At 47.7% G+C, this 16,465-nt stretch overlaps 1 protein-coding gene across 5 annotated transcripts in view; it reads left to right on the plus strand.

Moving 5' to 3' along the window:
* LOC127532656 (uncharacterized) overlaps positions 1 to 16,465 on the plus strand; it is a 31,189-nt gene that overhangs the window by 14,249 nt on the left and 475 nt on the right. For 2 of the 5 annotated variants that reach the window (XM_051944607.1, XM_051944609.1), the window contains exons 2-7: positions 947 to 1,426; positions 5,059 to 5,598; positions 5,871 to 6,270; positions 6,955 to 7,029; positions 13,845 to 13,913; positions 14,012 to 15,895. In XM_051944607.1, the coding sequence (XP_051800567.1) occupies positions 953 to 1,426; positions 5,059 to 5,598; positions 5,871 to 6,270; positions 6,955 to 7,029; positions 13,845 to 13,913; positions 14,012 to 14,973 (2,520 nt within the window). In that variant the 5' untranslated portion in view covers positions 947 to 952 and the 3' untranslated portion in view covers positions 14,974 to 15,895. Of the gene's footprint in view, positions 1 to 943; positions 1,427 to 4,387; positions 4,564 to 5,058; positions 5,599 to 5,870; positions 6,271 to 6,954; positions 7,030 to 13,844; positions 13,914 to 14,011; positions 15,896 to 16,465 lie in introns of those variants that run through there. The other 3 variants (XR_007940187.1, XM_051944608.1, XM_051944610.1) reach the window with 3 other exon arrangements.

A 16,465-nucleotide genomic window follows, 5' to 3' on the forward strand; every position in this document is an offset into this window, starting at 1 on the left:
GGGGGGGGCGAATATTCAGATACCAAATTAATATCCGGATAGTGCCATAGCGAACGAATATTCGGATATTCGGGATATTCGGGTCCAGCCCTAATATTTTCATCTGTGACTAGTTTTGAGCCTTCAAAGGTGAGTTGTGCTGTTTACGGGCGGAGGGAAGCGGCGCAGGGATAAGAAGCAGTAGTGATCTTTACTGTGGTGATTTTTACTTTGGTGATCTTTACTGTGGTGATTTTTACTTTGGTGATTTTTGCTGTTGTGATTTTTACTGTGGTGTTCTTTACTGTGGTGATTTTTACTGTGGTGATTTTCACTGTAATGATTTTTGCTGTAGTGATTTTTACTGTGGTGATTTTTACTGTGGTCTATGTACATGTTATATGTAATGTCGTAGGATATGTGCAGTGCTGTCATGTCCTTGTTGATGAGATGGCATTTATGAATCCAAAACAAATTTCACCAAGTGGGACATTAAAGTATATTGTAATAAGCTGTTTTTTACTGCTTCCTGACCAGTTTAAACTGGTTCCAGACCAGTTTAAACTGGTTCCAGACCAGCTTCAAGTGAGGAGCTGAACACAGTGTGAGCTTCAGGCTGGACTAATAATAATATTATTATTATTGGAAGCGGCATAGGTCAGTGGGTAGAGTGGCCGTCTCACAACTGGAGGGTTGCCGGTTCGATCCTCGGCCCGTTGTGTTCATGTCGCGGTGTCCCTGAGCAAGACACCTAACCCCTAATTGCTCCTGGTGGGTCGTGGTTAGCGCCTTGCATGGCAGCTTCCGCCATCAGTGTGTGAATGTGTGAATGTGACGTATCATGTGAAGCGTTGGATAAAAGTGCTATATAAATACAACCATTTACCATTTAATATTAATAATAATAATGATAATAATGACAAACTGGTAATAAACGAGGACTAAACCTCACCTGTCTGACCAGCAGGTCGTCATGGAAACAGCGGTTACCATGGAGGACCAGGCTGATGTTGCCATGGTGAACAGGATGGATGTCCAGGACCAGATGGCTCCTCCAGACAAAGAGGTGAAGATCTCCTCCCGTCAGCCCCGCCGCCGCGCCCTGGGGAGGCGGAGTCAGAGAGGAAAGAGGCGGGGCCCTGTGGAGAAAAGGCGGGGCCCCACAGAGAATAGGCGGGGCCAGAAGCAGAAGAGGTGGGGCCAGGAAGAGGAGAAGGAGGGCGTGACGGTGAAGAGGACATGGAGCGGAGGGAAGCGGCGCTGGGATAAGAAGCAGTACTGTGTGTTCTGTCGCCGGCCGCAAGTGAAGATCGCCAGACACCTGCTCAGGAAGCACGCCGACGAACTGGAAGTGGTCGCTGCCAGCGCCCTGCCCACAGGCTCCAAACAGCGCCACCTGCTGCTGGAACACCTGCGCTGTAGAGGCAACTACCTGCACAACATCGAGGTCAGCTCACCTGTCTGTCTACCTGTCTGTCTACAATTCTACAATTCTACAGTTTCATTTAGCTGATGCTTTTTTCCAAAGCCACGTACAACACAAGCAAGAATTCAGACATAAGGAAAAACCTGTAGTGAGTGCAAAAAGTGCGATTGGTCAAAGGTGTTGCCATCATGTCTACCTGCCTGCCTGTCTGCCTGTCTGTCTACCTGTTTACCTGTCTGTCTACCTGTTTACCTGTCTCTCTGCATGACTTAAAGTATTTCCAGTGTTTTGCTCCAAAAGAAAAAAAGACTACTTTACGAATGGTAATCTACCAGTGGAATGAGGGGAACACAGCTTTTAGAATAGAATCACTTTATTTATCCCTGAAGGGAAATTCAGTTGTCAGGGTTCTCATCTGTTTACTTTAGATTTAAACAGTCTGATTGCTGATGGGAGAAAGACTTTCTGAATCTTCCAGTCCTGCACAGATAGGAGCTGCCCTCTGGTGTTTTGTTGTTCTCTGAGGCAGATGTGAAGTGGATGATCCATGTTTGTCAGAATGGCCTCCATCTTTCTCAGTGCCCGTCTCTCCACCTCATCCTCCAATGAGTTCAATGTGATTCCAAAGACAGAGTAGCTTTTTTTAATCAGTTTGTTCAGACGCCTTGCATCCTTCTGTTTTATGCTGCCTCCCAGCAGACTGCAGCATAAAACAGGACACTTGCTACCACAGACTGATAAAACATCTGCAGCATCTTACTGCACATGTCTAAAGATCAAAGTTTTCTGAGGCAATAAAGTCGGCTCTGGCCCTTTTTGTGGATGAAGTCTATGTTTGTAGACCAACTTATTATCAAGGTGGACACCTAAATATTTATATGATGTCACCATCTCGATGTCCACGCCACAAGTGTTCACTGGATGAAGAGGGGGTTTGGATCTGTGGAAATCTATGATCATTTCCTTTGTCTTTGAGGCGTTGAGTAGCAGCAGTTTCTGTGACTCCAGTCACTGAAGGCACTTATCATACCTCTGTATTCAGCTTCATGTCCATTTCTGATACATGCCACCATAGCAGTGTCATCAGAGTATTTCTGAATGTGGCAGGACTCAGTGCTGTATTTGAAGTCAGATGTATACAGAGTGAACAGGAATGGAGCCAGGACTGTTCCTTGTGGAGCCCCAGTACTACTCATTAATGTCCCAGAAACACAGTTCCCCAGCCTGACAAACTGTGGCCTTCCTGTCAGGTAATCTGTGATCCATGAAACACAGGAAGGATCCACTCCCATCTCTGTGAGCTTGTCTTTGAGGATGGTGGGTTGGATGGAGTTGAATGCATTTGAAAAATCAAAGAACATGATTCTCACATAAACTCCAGGTTCCTACAGATGAGTCAGGGCACGGTGAAGCATGAAGAGGATGGCATCATTCACTCCAATGTGTTCTTTGTATGCAAACTGCAAGGAATCGAGTTTGTCTTTGACCTCAAGCCTCAGGAAACGTAAAACCAGCCGCTCCAGAGTTTTCATGATGTGTGAGGTCAGAGCAACAGGTCTGTAGTCATTTAGTTCAGCCGGACATTTGATTTTTGGTACCGGTACAATACAGGATGTTTTCCATAGAGCAGGCACCCGCCCCAGCTGTAGACTCAGGTTGAAGATCCTGTGGAGAGGTTGACACAGTTGTGCAGCACAGTCCTACACAGTGGAGACATGCAGGAGACGGAGGAGAAGAAGGAGGAGCAGAAGTGGAAGTAGGTGTGTCCACGGTGTCAAATCTGTTGAAGAACAAGTTGAGTTCGTCAGCTCTTTCCACATCACCCACTATTGGCTCCCTCCTCTTTTTATTGTTGTGTCCAGAGATGGTATTGATTCCTCTCCACACATCACGGATGTTACTGTGTTGAAAATTCCTCTCTATCTTCTTTTTGTATTCCATCTTTGCCACTTTCAGTCTCCTCTTCAACTCATGTTGAACTTCTTTGAGCCGTTCTTTGTCACCATCTCTAAAAGCTTGTTTTTTTTGGTTGAGGATTGCCTTTATGTCGCTTGTGATCCATGGTTTGTTATTGGGGAAACAGTGAACAGTCTTTGCAGGTCTGACTGTGTCTCTACAGAAGCTGATGTATTCAGTAAAACAATCAACCTGTCTGTCAGTGTTCATACTGTCCTCATCTGTTTCCAGAAGCACGTTCCAGTCTGTTGATTCAAAGCAGTCCCTTAGAGCTTCTCTAGCTTTTTTTGTGCTCCCAACTAAACTAATATCACTAGCCAATAGACCAGAGTGGGGCGGGGCTTAGAAACACGGTGAGATCCAGCTGTGGTTGAGTCCATACGGCCCTCAGAGAGCAGTCTTTATATCATTTCTGATGGATAAGTCCTGATAAGTCCTCAGTGGTGGATCTGTAGTAGAATCACAGTCAACTGATGTAGTGTTCACTGGTTGTCATGGTTACAGTGAAGCTGTGATACAGAAATCTTTAACCAATCCATGGATCTAGACTATAAGCTGCATCACTGACACAATTTGATCACTTGGTCCTTGAGTCATTTCTGAACTTCACTGAACATTTCATCCAGATCTGTTGGTCTGTTTTAGAGGAATGTTGCAGACAGACAGACGCCGATCGTCACATAACTCCACCTAAAAATCAAAGGTGCTTGGTGTGGTTGTTAGAGTTAAACAGACAAAACCCTTTGGTAGCTGGTGTAGGTAAGTGAAGGAGTGTGGTGTTTCTGGACCACATCAGCAGTCAGAGCTGCTGTCCTCTGAAACTACAACATATCAGACTGACCGGTTTGGGATTTAAAACACGCGTGTGCTCGTTCCTTACAGAACACGTTCACCGGATCTCAGCCACTCATTAATCTGAAGATAAAATGTTTTGTGTAAACTGTCAGATCTTCATGGTTCTATAAATACAGCTGGCAGAGCAGCAGCATTAAGAAAAGACTACCTGAACAGATCAGTAAATGTGTTTTATTTAAACACGATGAATCCTCTAGTCAGAGCTGGACACCTGTCTGGATGTGTTCATGTTTCCAGAGGAGCTCCACATCTGGCAGACAGAAAGATGAACATGACCTCATCACCTAGAGAGGAAGAGAAAGATGTCAGAGAGAATAAACAGATTTATGAGCAGTTCTAGTAACACGGTACATGTTTTTATGAACTGTAGTAAACTGTATCTGTTTATTTTCTTATTTCTGATTATTTCAGTCACCAGTTCTTAATGTTTGTGTTATTATTTGAACTGAACTACAGTTTGCTGTTATAAACTATATTTACTTTTATTGTTTCACTCTAGCTGTTTACATAGTTGTATTTCAGAGTAAATAGAGCAGATATTGTTATAAGGTGAATAAATGTCCTTTTCCATGTCTTTAACTGATTGGTTATTAATAATATATTTGCATCATGTTGTAGTCAGATGGAGAACTACCTCCTCCTGCTGACCTGTCCAGGTGTTACTGTCACCTGGAGTTTATCATCTGAAGTTATGACTAGTGAGAGAGAACCTAAGTTCAGGATTAGGATTATTATTTTTCACTTTAATCCCTGTGTTTACCTGTCGGTCTCCCTGTCCTCCTACCTGGCTCCCGACCTCTTTACCTGTCTCCCTGTCTACCTGTCTCTCTGTCTGTCTCCAGGTGATCAGACAGGGCAGTGGGGAGATCGTCCCGTGGCGTCAGCCCTCAGAGGACGTGGATGCCAGGAACTACCTGCCCTGTCCTCTGTGTCTGGGGTTCTTCCTGAGGGCCGACCTGTGGAAGCACCAGGTGTCCTGTAGGAAGAAGCTGTCCATCGACCCGTTCAGAGATCCGTCCACAGAGACGTCCAGAGACCCTTCCATCGACCCGTCCACAGAGACGTCCAGAGACCCTTCCATTGACCCGTCCACAGAGACGTCCTCTGACCCGGCCACAGGTATGTCAGAGGACACGCCCCCTGAGCCCTCAGACGTGCCCACCACGGAGCAGACTAGTGGTTCTGATGGAGGGTCCAAACGTCCCGGGACCTCTGACTCCGGAGAGGACCAGAACCCGTCCTCTGAACCGGCAGCCTCTAGGCCCAGGAAGAGGACCAGAGTCCAGGCAGCAGCGTCCCGCCTCCTCCCCATCTCTAGTGGAGCTTCAGAGAGCTGCAGTGAGATCCTGCACCGCATGAACCAGGACAACGTGTCCCACCAGGTACCCATGGACACCTGTCTGTCTGTACACCTGTCTGCCTGTAAACCTGTCTGTCTCTCTCTCTGTCTCCCTGTCTGTTTCTCTGTCTCCCTGTCTCCTTCCCTACCTGTCTGTCTGTCTGTCTGTACACCGGTCTCCCTACCTACCTATCTCCCTGCCTACCGTTCTTTCTGTCTCCCTACCTGCCTGTCTCCCTGCCTACCTTTCTTTCTGTCTCCCTACCTACCTGTCTTCCTGTCTGTCTCCCTACCTGTCTGCCTCTCTGTGTCCAGGCGAAGTCTGATTGGCTGATCTGTAAGTACGGTAACAAGCTGATGGGGAACCAGGATGGCCTCCAGAGGAGGTACGACTACGTGAGCCAGAAGCTGAGGGAACTGGGTCGGCTGCTGCTGGCCGCCAAGTCCCTGGACTCTGAGGTCCAGAATCTCCAGGACCTTCTGGCCCCGGGCCGCCTCAGCCTGGCGCTGGCGGCCTCCAGGAAGGCGGCCGGGTACCGGTGGAGCCGTCCTCCTCTGGCGGTGAAGACCACGCTGAAGACGGTGTGTGAGATCGCCATCGGAGAGAATCTGCAGGACGGAGACTGGGAGGCAGCGGCCAGGACCACCGACTTCTACTACATGCTGGACAGGGAGTGGGACAACCTGGGGCTGCAGAACCCCGGCCCAGACCCAGGTAGGACCAGAACCTTCTGCTCAGAGGGCCTTCAGAACGTCTGTTCAGAGGACCTTCAGAACGTCTGTTCAGAGGGCCTTCAGAACGTCTGTTCAGAGGACCTTCAGAACGTCTGCTCAGAGGGCCTTGAGAACATCTGCTCAGAGGGCCTTCAGAACGTCTGCTCAGAGGGCCTTCAGAACGTCTGCTCAGAGGGCCTTCAGAACGTCTGCTCAGAGGGCCTTGAGAACATCTGCTCAGAGGGCCTTCAGAACGTCTGCTCAGAGGGCCTTCAGAGCGGGCCTTCAGAACGTCTGTTCAGAGGGCCTTCAGGACAGGCCGTCAGAACGTCTGTTCAGATGGCCTTCAGAGCGGGTCTTCAGAATGTCTGCTCTGAGGGCCTTCAGAACATCTGTTCAGAGGGCCTTCAGAACATCTGTTTAGAGGGCCTTCAGAGCGGGCCTTCAGAATGTCTGCTCAGAGGGCCTTCAGAACGTCTGCTCAGAGGGCCTTCAGAACATCTGTTAAGAGGGCCTTCAGAGCGGGCCTTCAGAACGTCTGCTCAAAGGGACTTCAGAATGTCTGTTCAGAGGGCCTTCAGAGCGGGCCTTCAGAACGTCTGCTCAAAGGGCCTTCAGAGCGTCTGCTCAGAGGGCCTTCTGAACGGTCTAAAGATGTTTAACTCCATCTACGTCTCTCCTGCAGCTGCTCCAGAGGGAGGAACCAAGCTGAAGAAACGTCTGGTCCAGACCACCACCCAGAAGGACCTCAGACCAGAAGGTGAGTCCTGACCCGGTCCTGGTCCAACCTTAGACCAGAAGGTGAGTCCTGACCCAGTCCTGGTCCAACCTCAGACCAGAAGGTGAGTCCTGACCCGGTCCTCAGACCAGAAAGTGAGTCCTGACCCGGTCCTGGTCCAACCTTAGACCAGAAGGTGAGTCCTGACCCGGTCCTGGTCCAACCTCAGACCAGAAGGTGAGTCCTGACCTGGTCCTGGTCCAACCTTAGACCAGAAGGTGAGTCCTGACCCGGTCCTGGTCCAACCTCAGACCAGAAGGTGAGTCCTGACCTGGTCCTGGTGGTTCTACAAGGTTTAGGGATGGATCCGTTGATGTTCTCAGATCATTACTCCTGATGTCTTCATGGACCAGCTCAGAGAACAGAAGAACAGAGACAGACCTGCAGGAACCAACGGGTATTGATCCGGATCGATCTATTGATTGATTGATTGACAGTCAGCAGGGTGTTTCTGCTGTTAGTGTATATTATTATAGATTTATTGATTGATTGATTGATAGAATGTAGCCGCAAGGGGACACAAGCCAGTGTCTTATTGTGCCGGTCCCAAGCCCGGATAAATACAGAGGGTTGTGGCAGGAAGGGCATCCGATGTAAAACTTTGGCCAAATCAAATGTATGACTTCCATACCGGATCAGTCGAGGCCCGGGTTAACAACGACCGCCATCGGTGCTGTCGACCTACAGGGTGCCGGTGGAAAATGGACGACTGTTGGTCGAAGAAGGAGGGGAGGAAGGTGTGTTCATAGGAAGAGAGAGAAGAGGAACACCAAGAGTCTAGGACTCAGAGTAGGGACTTTGAATGTTGGAACTATGACAGGAAAAGGTAGAGAGCTGGTTGACATGATGCAGAGGAGGAAGGTGGACATACTGTGTGTCCAGGAGACCAGGTGGAAAGGTAGTAAAGCTAGAAGTTTAGGAGCAGGGTTCAAGTTGTTCTATCATGGTGTAGATAGGAAGAGAAATGGAGTAGGAGTTATCTTGAAGGAGGAGTTTGTTAGGAATGTCCTGGAGGTAAAAAGAGTGTCAGATCGAGTGATGAGCCTGAAGCTAGAAATTGTAAGTGTGATGTTCAATGTTGTTAGTGGGTATGCTCCACAGGTAGGATGTGAGCTGGAGGAGAAGCAGAAATTCTGGTTGGACCTTGATGAAGTGATGCAGAGCATCCCTAGAAGTGAGAGAGTTGTCATTGGTGCAGACTTCAATGGACATGTTGGTGCAGGAAACAGAGATGATGAGGAGGTCATGGGCAGGTTTGGTATCCAGGAGAGGAACACAGAAGGACAGATGGTGGTTGACTTTGCAAAAAGGATGGAAATGGCTGTAGTGAATACTTTCTTCTAGAAGAGGCAAGGACATAGGGTGACCTATAAGAGTGGAGGTAGGAGCACACAGGGAGACTACATCTTGTGTGGACGGTGTAATCTGAAGGAGATCAGTGACTGCAAAGTAGTGGTAGGTGAGAGTGTAGCCAGACAGCATAGGATGGTGGTGTGTAGGATGACCCTGGTGGTGAAGAAGATGAAGAGGGCAAAGGCAGAGCAGAGGACCAAATGGTGGAAGCTGAAAAAGGAAGAGTGTTGTATGACTTTCAGGAAAGAGTTGAGACAGGCTTTGGATGGTCAGGAGGTGCTTCCAGATGACTGGACAACTACAGCAAATGTGATCAGGGAGACAGGTCGGAGAGTACTTGGTGTGTCATCTGGAAGGAAAGGAGATAAGGAGACTTGGTGGTGGAATGAGGAGGTGCAGGAGTGGATCCAGAGAAAGAGGTTAGCTAAGAAGAAGTGGGACACTGAGAGGACTGAAGAGAGTAGACAGGAGTACAGGGAGATGCAGCGTAAGGTGAAAGTAGAGGTGGCAAAGGCCAAACAAGGGGCTTACGATGACTTGTATGCTAGGTTGGACAGTAAGGAGGGAGAGACTGATCTGTACAGGTTGGCAAGGCAGAGAGACAGAGATGGGAAGGACGTGCAGCAGGTTAGGGTGATAAAGGATAAGGATGGAAGTGTGTTGACAGGTGCCAATAGTGTGATGGGAAGATGGAAAGAGTACTTTGAAGAGTTGATGAATGAGGAAAATGAGAGAGAACGAAGAGTAGAAGAGGTGACTGTTGTGGACCAGGAAGTAGCAAAGATTAGTGAGGATGAAGTGAGGAGGGCATTGAAGAGGATGAAGAGTGGAAAGGCACTTGGTCCTGATGATATACTTGTGGAGGCATGGAAGTGTCTCGGAGAGGTAGCAGTAGAGTTTCTGACTGGGTTGTTCAACAGGATCTTAGATAGTGAGAAGATGCCCGAGGAATGGAGGAGAAGTGTGCTGGTGCCCATCTTTAAGAACAAGGGAGATGTGCAGAGTTGTGGCAACTACAGAGGAATAAAGCTGATGAGCCACACGATGAAGCTATAGGAAAGAGTAGTTGAAGCTAGACTAAGGGCAGAGGAGAACATCTGTGAGCAGCAGTATGGTTTCATGCCAAGAAAGAGTACAACAGATGCAATATTTGCTTTGAGGATGTTGATAGAGAAGTACAGAGAAGGTCAGAAGGAGCTGCATTGTGTCTTTGTAGATCTGGAGAAAGCTTCTGACAGGGTGCCCAGAGAGGAACTGTGGTTTTGTATGAGGAAGTCTGGAGTGGCAGAGAAGTATGTTAGAGTGGTGCAGGACATGTATGAGGACTGTAAGACAGTGGTGAGGTGTGCTGTAGGTGTGACAGAGGAGTTCAAGGTGGAGGTGGGAGTACATCAGGGATCAGCTCTGAGCCCCTTCTTGTTTGCTGTGGTGATGGACAGGATGACAGACGAGGTTAGACAGGAGTCTCCGTGGACTATGATGTTTGCAGATGACATTGTGATCTGTAGTGAGAGCAGGGAACAGGTGGAGGAGAAGCTAGAGGCGTGGAGGTTTGCCCTGGAAAGGAGAGGAATGAAGGTTAGCCGCAGCAAGACGGAGTATCTGTGTGTGAATGAGAGGGACCCAAGTGGAAGAGTGAGGTTACAGGGAGAAGAGATCAAGAAGGTGGAGGATTTTAAGTACTTAGGGTCAACAGTCCAGAGCAATGGAGAGTGTGGAAAAGAGGTGAAGAAGCATGTACAGGCAGGCTGGAACGGCTGGAGAAAAGTGTCAGGTGTGATGTGTGATAGAAGAGTTTCAGCTAAAATGAAAGGAAAGGTTTACAAAACTGTGGTGAGACCAGCCATGTTGTTTGGTCTGGAGACAGTGTCCCTGAGGAAAAGACAGGAGGCAGAGCTGGAGGTAGCAGAAGTGAAGATGCTGAGGTTCTCTTTGGGAGTGACCAGGATGGATAGGATCAGGAATGAGGACATCAGAGGGACAGCACATGTTAGAGGCTTTGGAGATAAAGTCAGAGAGGCCAGACTGAGATGGTTCAGACATGTCCAGAGGAGAGAGAGTGAATATATTGGTAGAAGGATGCTGAGTTTCCCACTGCCAGGCAGGAGGCCTAGAGGAAGACCAAAGAGGAGGTTTATGGATGTGGTTAAAGAGGACATGAAGGTAGTTGGTGTGAGAGAAGAGGATGCAGCAGACAGGGTTAGATGGAGGCAATTGATTCACTGTGGCGACCCCTGATGGGAAAAGCTGAAAGGAAAAGAAGAAGAAGAAGATTGATTGACAGTCAGCAGGGTGTTTCTGCTGTTAGTGTATATTATTATAGATCTATTGATTGATTGATTGATTGACACTCAGCAGGGTGTTTGTGCTGTTAGTGTATGTTATTGTAGATCTATTGATTGATTGATTGACAGTCAGCAGGGTGTTTCTGCTGTTAGTGTATATTATTATAGATCTATTGATTGATTGATTGATCGACAGACAGCAGGGTGTTTCTGCTGTTAGTGTATATTATTATAGATCTATTGATTGATTGATTGATTGACAGTCAGCAGGGTGTTTCTGCTGTACATCCTCAGTGATCAATAACATATATTTTTATCGCCCGGCAAAACTGCGTTTTCTGGAAGGTATTGTTTTCAGCTGCATGGTCTTGCTTGCTTGCTTGTTTGTCTGTAACACTTTGGTTTCTGCGCGATAACTCCATTAAACATTGATGTAGCGTCACCATATTTGGTACACAGGTGTACCAAAATAAGACACAGGTCAAGTTCGCATTTGGTGACCGTGACCTCATTTTCAAGGTCGCAGGAGTCATCTTTGTCGCCGGGCGGTCCAAGTTTGGTCAAACTTCTAGTTATAGATCTAATTATTTAGGTGTTTTTTTAAGCTGCCGTATGTCTCTAGTTTACGTGTTAATGTGACGTTTCTTAATAAATGTTGTCTCTGGTTTAATGGATGTAATTAAAGGATCTGAGCTAAAAGTCCTGTCAGTGCTACAGGATGAATCTGATGGGATTTAACTCACTATGAAACAATAAGAAGCTCCACATGCCACACATCATCACCTGTATAATAACTTTACAGAACAATACTATACCAACCTTAGACTGAGAAAGATTCTGTTGCTATGGTAACAGTGTTTTCTGTCAGCAGGTGGAACAATAGAAAAGAGAAAATCTGACAAACAGACTCAAAGTTATAAAGACTAACATGTCTGTGATTTGTGGTCAGTGTGAGACAGCAGACTGTAATTTACAGTTAAACATAAAAATACCTTTAAATGGTGATAAAAAGTTCAGAATGTAACCTGATTATAACAGACTGCTACCAGAAGTGATCATTTACCAAAACACTGTTACAAAGACTATTTCTGTTATCAAGCTGATGTTTTAATGCTTTTTAGTTTTTATTCTAATTACATTTTAATCAATCCATCCTGTTACACTGTGCAGCTCTTTTCCACATTCAAAGGGGATTCTCTGAGAACGGTACAGAATTCTAATGAGATAAAACATAGAATACAGACAGGAGTCATTTCTCCCATGTACCAGTATCAGATGGAATAAAGGTCATTTAAAGCTACTCCTAGAAAAGGAAAGGATATTAGCACAGAGAACTGATCTAATGGAGCTGAATGAACCTGAACTAGAACTGTAACAGACAGCTTGTATAAGTGGACATGTCAGCAGTTTGTTTAAAGGAGCTGAAATCAGACGTACATACACCAATAAACCTGTCTGTAGGAAGAAACAAGTGAAGGTGGAAACACAGTTATTATCAGGAAAGCAGGAAAAGATGCTGATGTTTCATTATTATAATATATGTATAATATATTAGTTATATCTGATTATTGACTTATAGTAGACGGGATCTTTGCAGATTTAACCCTCTGAAACCCATTGATGATACTGGTGTCATTTATTTTCCTTTTTAAACTGTTTTAGCCTCTAATCAGGAAAACATTGAGACGTTTTCATTTTCCAACATTGCAGCAGCAGCTCTTAGTGTATGAACATATTAGAACTTTATTTTTAACAAAGTCTACAGATGATGAGGCATTGATGGTTCAATAGTATCAGAATATGAGTCTTAGCATGAATTGTTCTGATATGAAATAGTTGAATACGGCACAATAAAATGTAAATTAATTTAACAAGTCAAAGCTCTAATTACAGTCCATGCTAGAATGTATTTCTACACAACAAAACACTGTAAGAAAGTGATGTTATTACCACTTTATTTTATTTTGTTGGACTTGTAAAAGTGTAATTGTATGAAATCAGTCCTCCACTACTAGTTCATATTTATATATTGAACATTCTAATGATTTCTGGTGTCTGAGGACTCTAACTGGTGGATTTCATTCTCCTCTGTGTGAAACTGAAGGAAACATTTTATTTAATCTGTGAAACACAAACGAGCATCAACTTGTTGGATGAAGTTGATGAAATATTTTCCTGCCAAAAATGTTCCAGTTGTTCAGTTCAGAGTGTGGGATTCTGGGAAATGTAGTGTTTGTCTGCATTCAGCCAGAAACAGGAACAGATAGACAGCCTTAAAGAAATGTTGTAGTTCTACAGCTGTGGTCCAGAACGACCCGCTCAGCAGCTAACCCTGATTGATGTGGTCCTCAGAGCTTCCTGTTCTCATGCTGCTAATGTGTTTAGAAGGTTTAGAAGGTGTAGGACCACCAGGTGGTTCTGTCTGATGTCTCTGGACCACCAGGCGGTTCTGTGTGATGTCTCTGGACCACCAGGCGGTTCTGTTTGACATGTCTCTGGACCACCAGGCAGTTCAGTCTGACGTGACTCGGTTCTGTCTGACGTGACTCTGGACCACCAGGCGGTTCTGTTTGACATGTCTCTGGACCACCAGGCAGTTCAGTCTGACGTGACTCGGTTCTGTCTAACATGTCTCTGGACCACCAGGTGGTTCTGTCTGATGTCTCTGGACCACCAGGCGGTTCTGTTTGACATGTCTCTGGACCACCAGGCAGTTCAGTCTGACGTGACTCGGTTCTGTCTGACGTGACTCTGGACCACCAGGCGGTTCTGTCTGACATGACTCTGGACCACCAGGCGGTTCTGTCTGACGTGTCTCTGGACCACCAGGCGGTTCTGTCTGACATGACTCTGGACCACCAGGCGGTTCTGTCTGACATGACTCTGGACCACCAGGCGGTTCTGTCTGACGTGTCTCTGGACCACCAGGCGGTTCTGTCTGACGTGTCTCTGGACCACCAGGCGGTTCTGTCTAACGTGTCTCTGGACCACCAGGCGGTTCTGTCTCACATATCTCTGGACCACCAGGCGGTTCTGTCTGACGTGTCTCTGGACCACCAGGCGGTTCTGTCTGACGTGTCTCTGGACCACCAGGCGGTTCTGTCTGATGTGTCTCTGGACCACCAGGTAGTTCTGTCTGACGTCTCTTCCTGTTTCCAGGCCTGTCCAAGCCCACACAGGGGACCTCCCTGGTTCCACCTAAGTCCAGACTGCAGACCCCCGTCACAGGTGGGTTCTCCTGGACTCATATTGCCCTCCTGGTCCTGGTCCAGGTCCAGGGCCTGGTCCAGTCCTTCGGTTCTCTTACCTGTCCCTCTGTCTTCCAGGTCCTGTAGCCCCTAGGAAGGTCCAGCGCCGCCCCTGGTCTTCTGCAGAGAAGGAGGCGATCTGGAGACAGCTGGCGGTAAACGTTCTGGTCCAGACAGTACCGGGGAAGGAGGTCTGTCTGCGCTGTCTGGACCTGGAGCCGGTCCTCAGGGGTCGACACTGGAAGGACATCAAGAACCAGGTCCACAACCAGATCCAGAGCCAGAAGAAGCAGCAGTTCAACGCCCAGATGGACCTGGAGGAGAACCAGGAGCACCAAGACCAAATCCAGAACCAGAACCAGAAGAAGCAGAAGAAGCAGAAGGCTCTGATGGACCTGCAGGACAAGGACCACATCCAGAACCAGAAGAAACCCCAGTACCAACCTCAGATGGACCTACATGACCAGGACAACCCTCAGAACCATAAGAGACCACAGTACCAACCTCAGATGGACCCACGTGACCAGGACAACCCTCAGAACCAGAAGAGACCACAGTACCAGCTCCAGATGAACCACCAGGCTCAGGATAGCATCCAGAACCAGAAGAAGCTGGATGACCACGCCCACCTGGACCACCAGGACCACCTCCACGTCCACAAGAAGCAGCTGTGCCACAGCAGACTGGACCACCAGGACCATGGCCCGGTCCACAAGAAGCAGCTGTACCAGATGGACCAGCAGACCCTGCAGACGTTGGACCGGGACCCCTCCATCCTCACGGTGGCCCCTTACGGACCCGACGGACACCGAGGACCCGGACATCCGTTACTGGACCGGGAGCCCTCCATCAGCCCCTACCCCCTGCTGCACCGGGCCCCAGGACCCCACATGGACCAGCTGCTGTCCAGAACAGACTGGACCGAGGAGGCCCTGGCCCAGAACTACCCGCTCAGCAGACCGCTGGGTCGGAACCTGCTGCAGGACGTCCCTCCTGGAGGACCACCACCGGACCCACACTCTGGACACGTCCACTTCTGAGGAACCAAGGAGCGGTTCTGATGGACTTTACTGACTGACAAGGCCCGGTTCTGATGGACTTTACTGACTGACAAGGAGCGGTTCTGATGGACTTTACTGACAGCCAAGGCCCGGTTCTGATGGACATGTCCACATGAAGACATTGAGGACAGACGGGCCCTCTAACCGGACCCTGAGCTCACTGACTGTCAGAACTTCTGCTTTTTGAAGGAGATGTGAGAACATGCTGAAGGAACAGGACCACCTGACCTGGTACTGCAGGTCGGCTCTGGTTCTGCTCCGAGGACCAGTTCCTGAACCAGCATGGGGGTTCTGTTCAGGAGGTGGAATAAATCCAGGTTCTGGTGTCAGAACTATGCAGAGCAGAGGCACAGTTTATTTACTGTCTGATCTGGCACAGTCCAAGGGAGGACAAACCAGAACCTCTGAGCTGGACCCTACAAGTTCTGACAGGTCCAGAACCTCTGAGGTGGACCCTCCAGGTTCTGACAGGTCCAGAACCTCTGAGGTGGACCCTCCAGGTAACGTGTGTTCCGTCTTAGTTGTGTGTGTTTCCATAACTTTAAAAGTCGGACTCTTTAACGGCTCAGTGGGTAGAGTGGCCGTCTACCCGTCGAGTTCATGTCGAGGTGTCCCTGAGTAAGACACCGAACCCCGAATTGCTCCTGGTGGGTCGTGGTTAGCGCCTTGCATGGCAGCTTCTGCCATCAGTGTGTGAATGTGACGTATCATGTAAAGCGCTTTGGATAAAAGCGTTATATAAATACAACCATTTACCATTTTTAACCAACCACGTTCAGTGTTATTGCTGTTGTCATGGTAACCGTCAGCTGTGTGTCCTGTCAGCTGTTCACCAGTAGATGGCAGCGTGTCCTCTGGAATGAACTGTTGAGGTTTTTAAGGGAATAAAAACGTTTTTACAGCCCTGAGTCTGAGTCTTTATATCACACACTGTCCTCTATGGACCAGGACCAGGACATGGACCTGGACCACCACAGTGGAGACCTGGTCCTGGTCCTGACAGTGAAGAACAGAGGTGGAGAACCGACGCACAAACAGACACAAAACAACCACAAAAAGATGCAGAACTGACGTAGAGACACAAAATGGCCACAAAGAGAAGAATAAGTGTATAAAACATGAACCAGGACCTGGACAGAGTGATCCTGAAGACACCAGAGAACCTCACCTTAGTTCTGCTGACTTCCTGCTGTGGAGCCTCAGTTCAGATTCAGAAAACTATTTGTCCCCAGGGGGCAATTAAAAAGGCACGTAGAGCAGTCGGTGCAACAAAGACGGAGAAATAAACGGATAAATATATGTACACATGGAGAGCAGGTAATATGAGAATAAAAATAAAACAGAGAAATAAGACCAAAAACCTGCAGCTTAGTAACACACAGAGCAAATGAAAGTAGATGGAATATGGCGAAGAGGTAGATCAGAAAACATCACAGTAGATAGAAACTGGAGAGTACAGATCTTTATTACT

Source organism: Acanthochromis polyacanthus, chromosome 24 (assembly GCF_021347895.1).
Source record: "Acanthochromis polyacanthus isolate Apoly-LR-REF ecotype Palm Island chromosome 24, KAUST_Apoly_ChrSc, whole genome shotgun sequence".
NCBI classification, from domain to species: domain Eukaryota; kingdom Metazoa; phylum Chordata; class Actinopteri; family Pomacentridae; genus Acanthochromis; species Acanthochromis polyacanthus.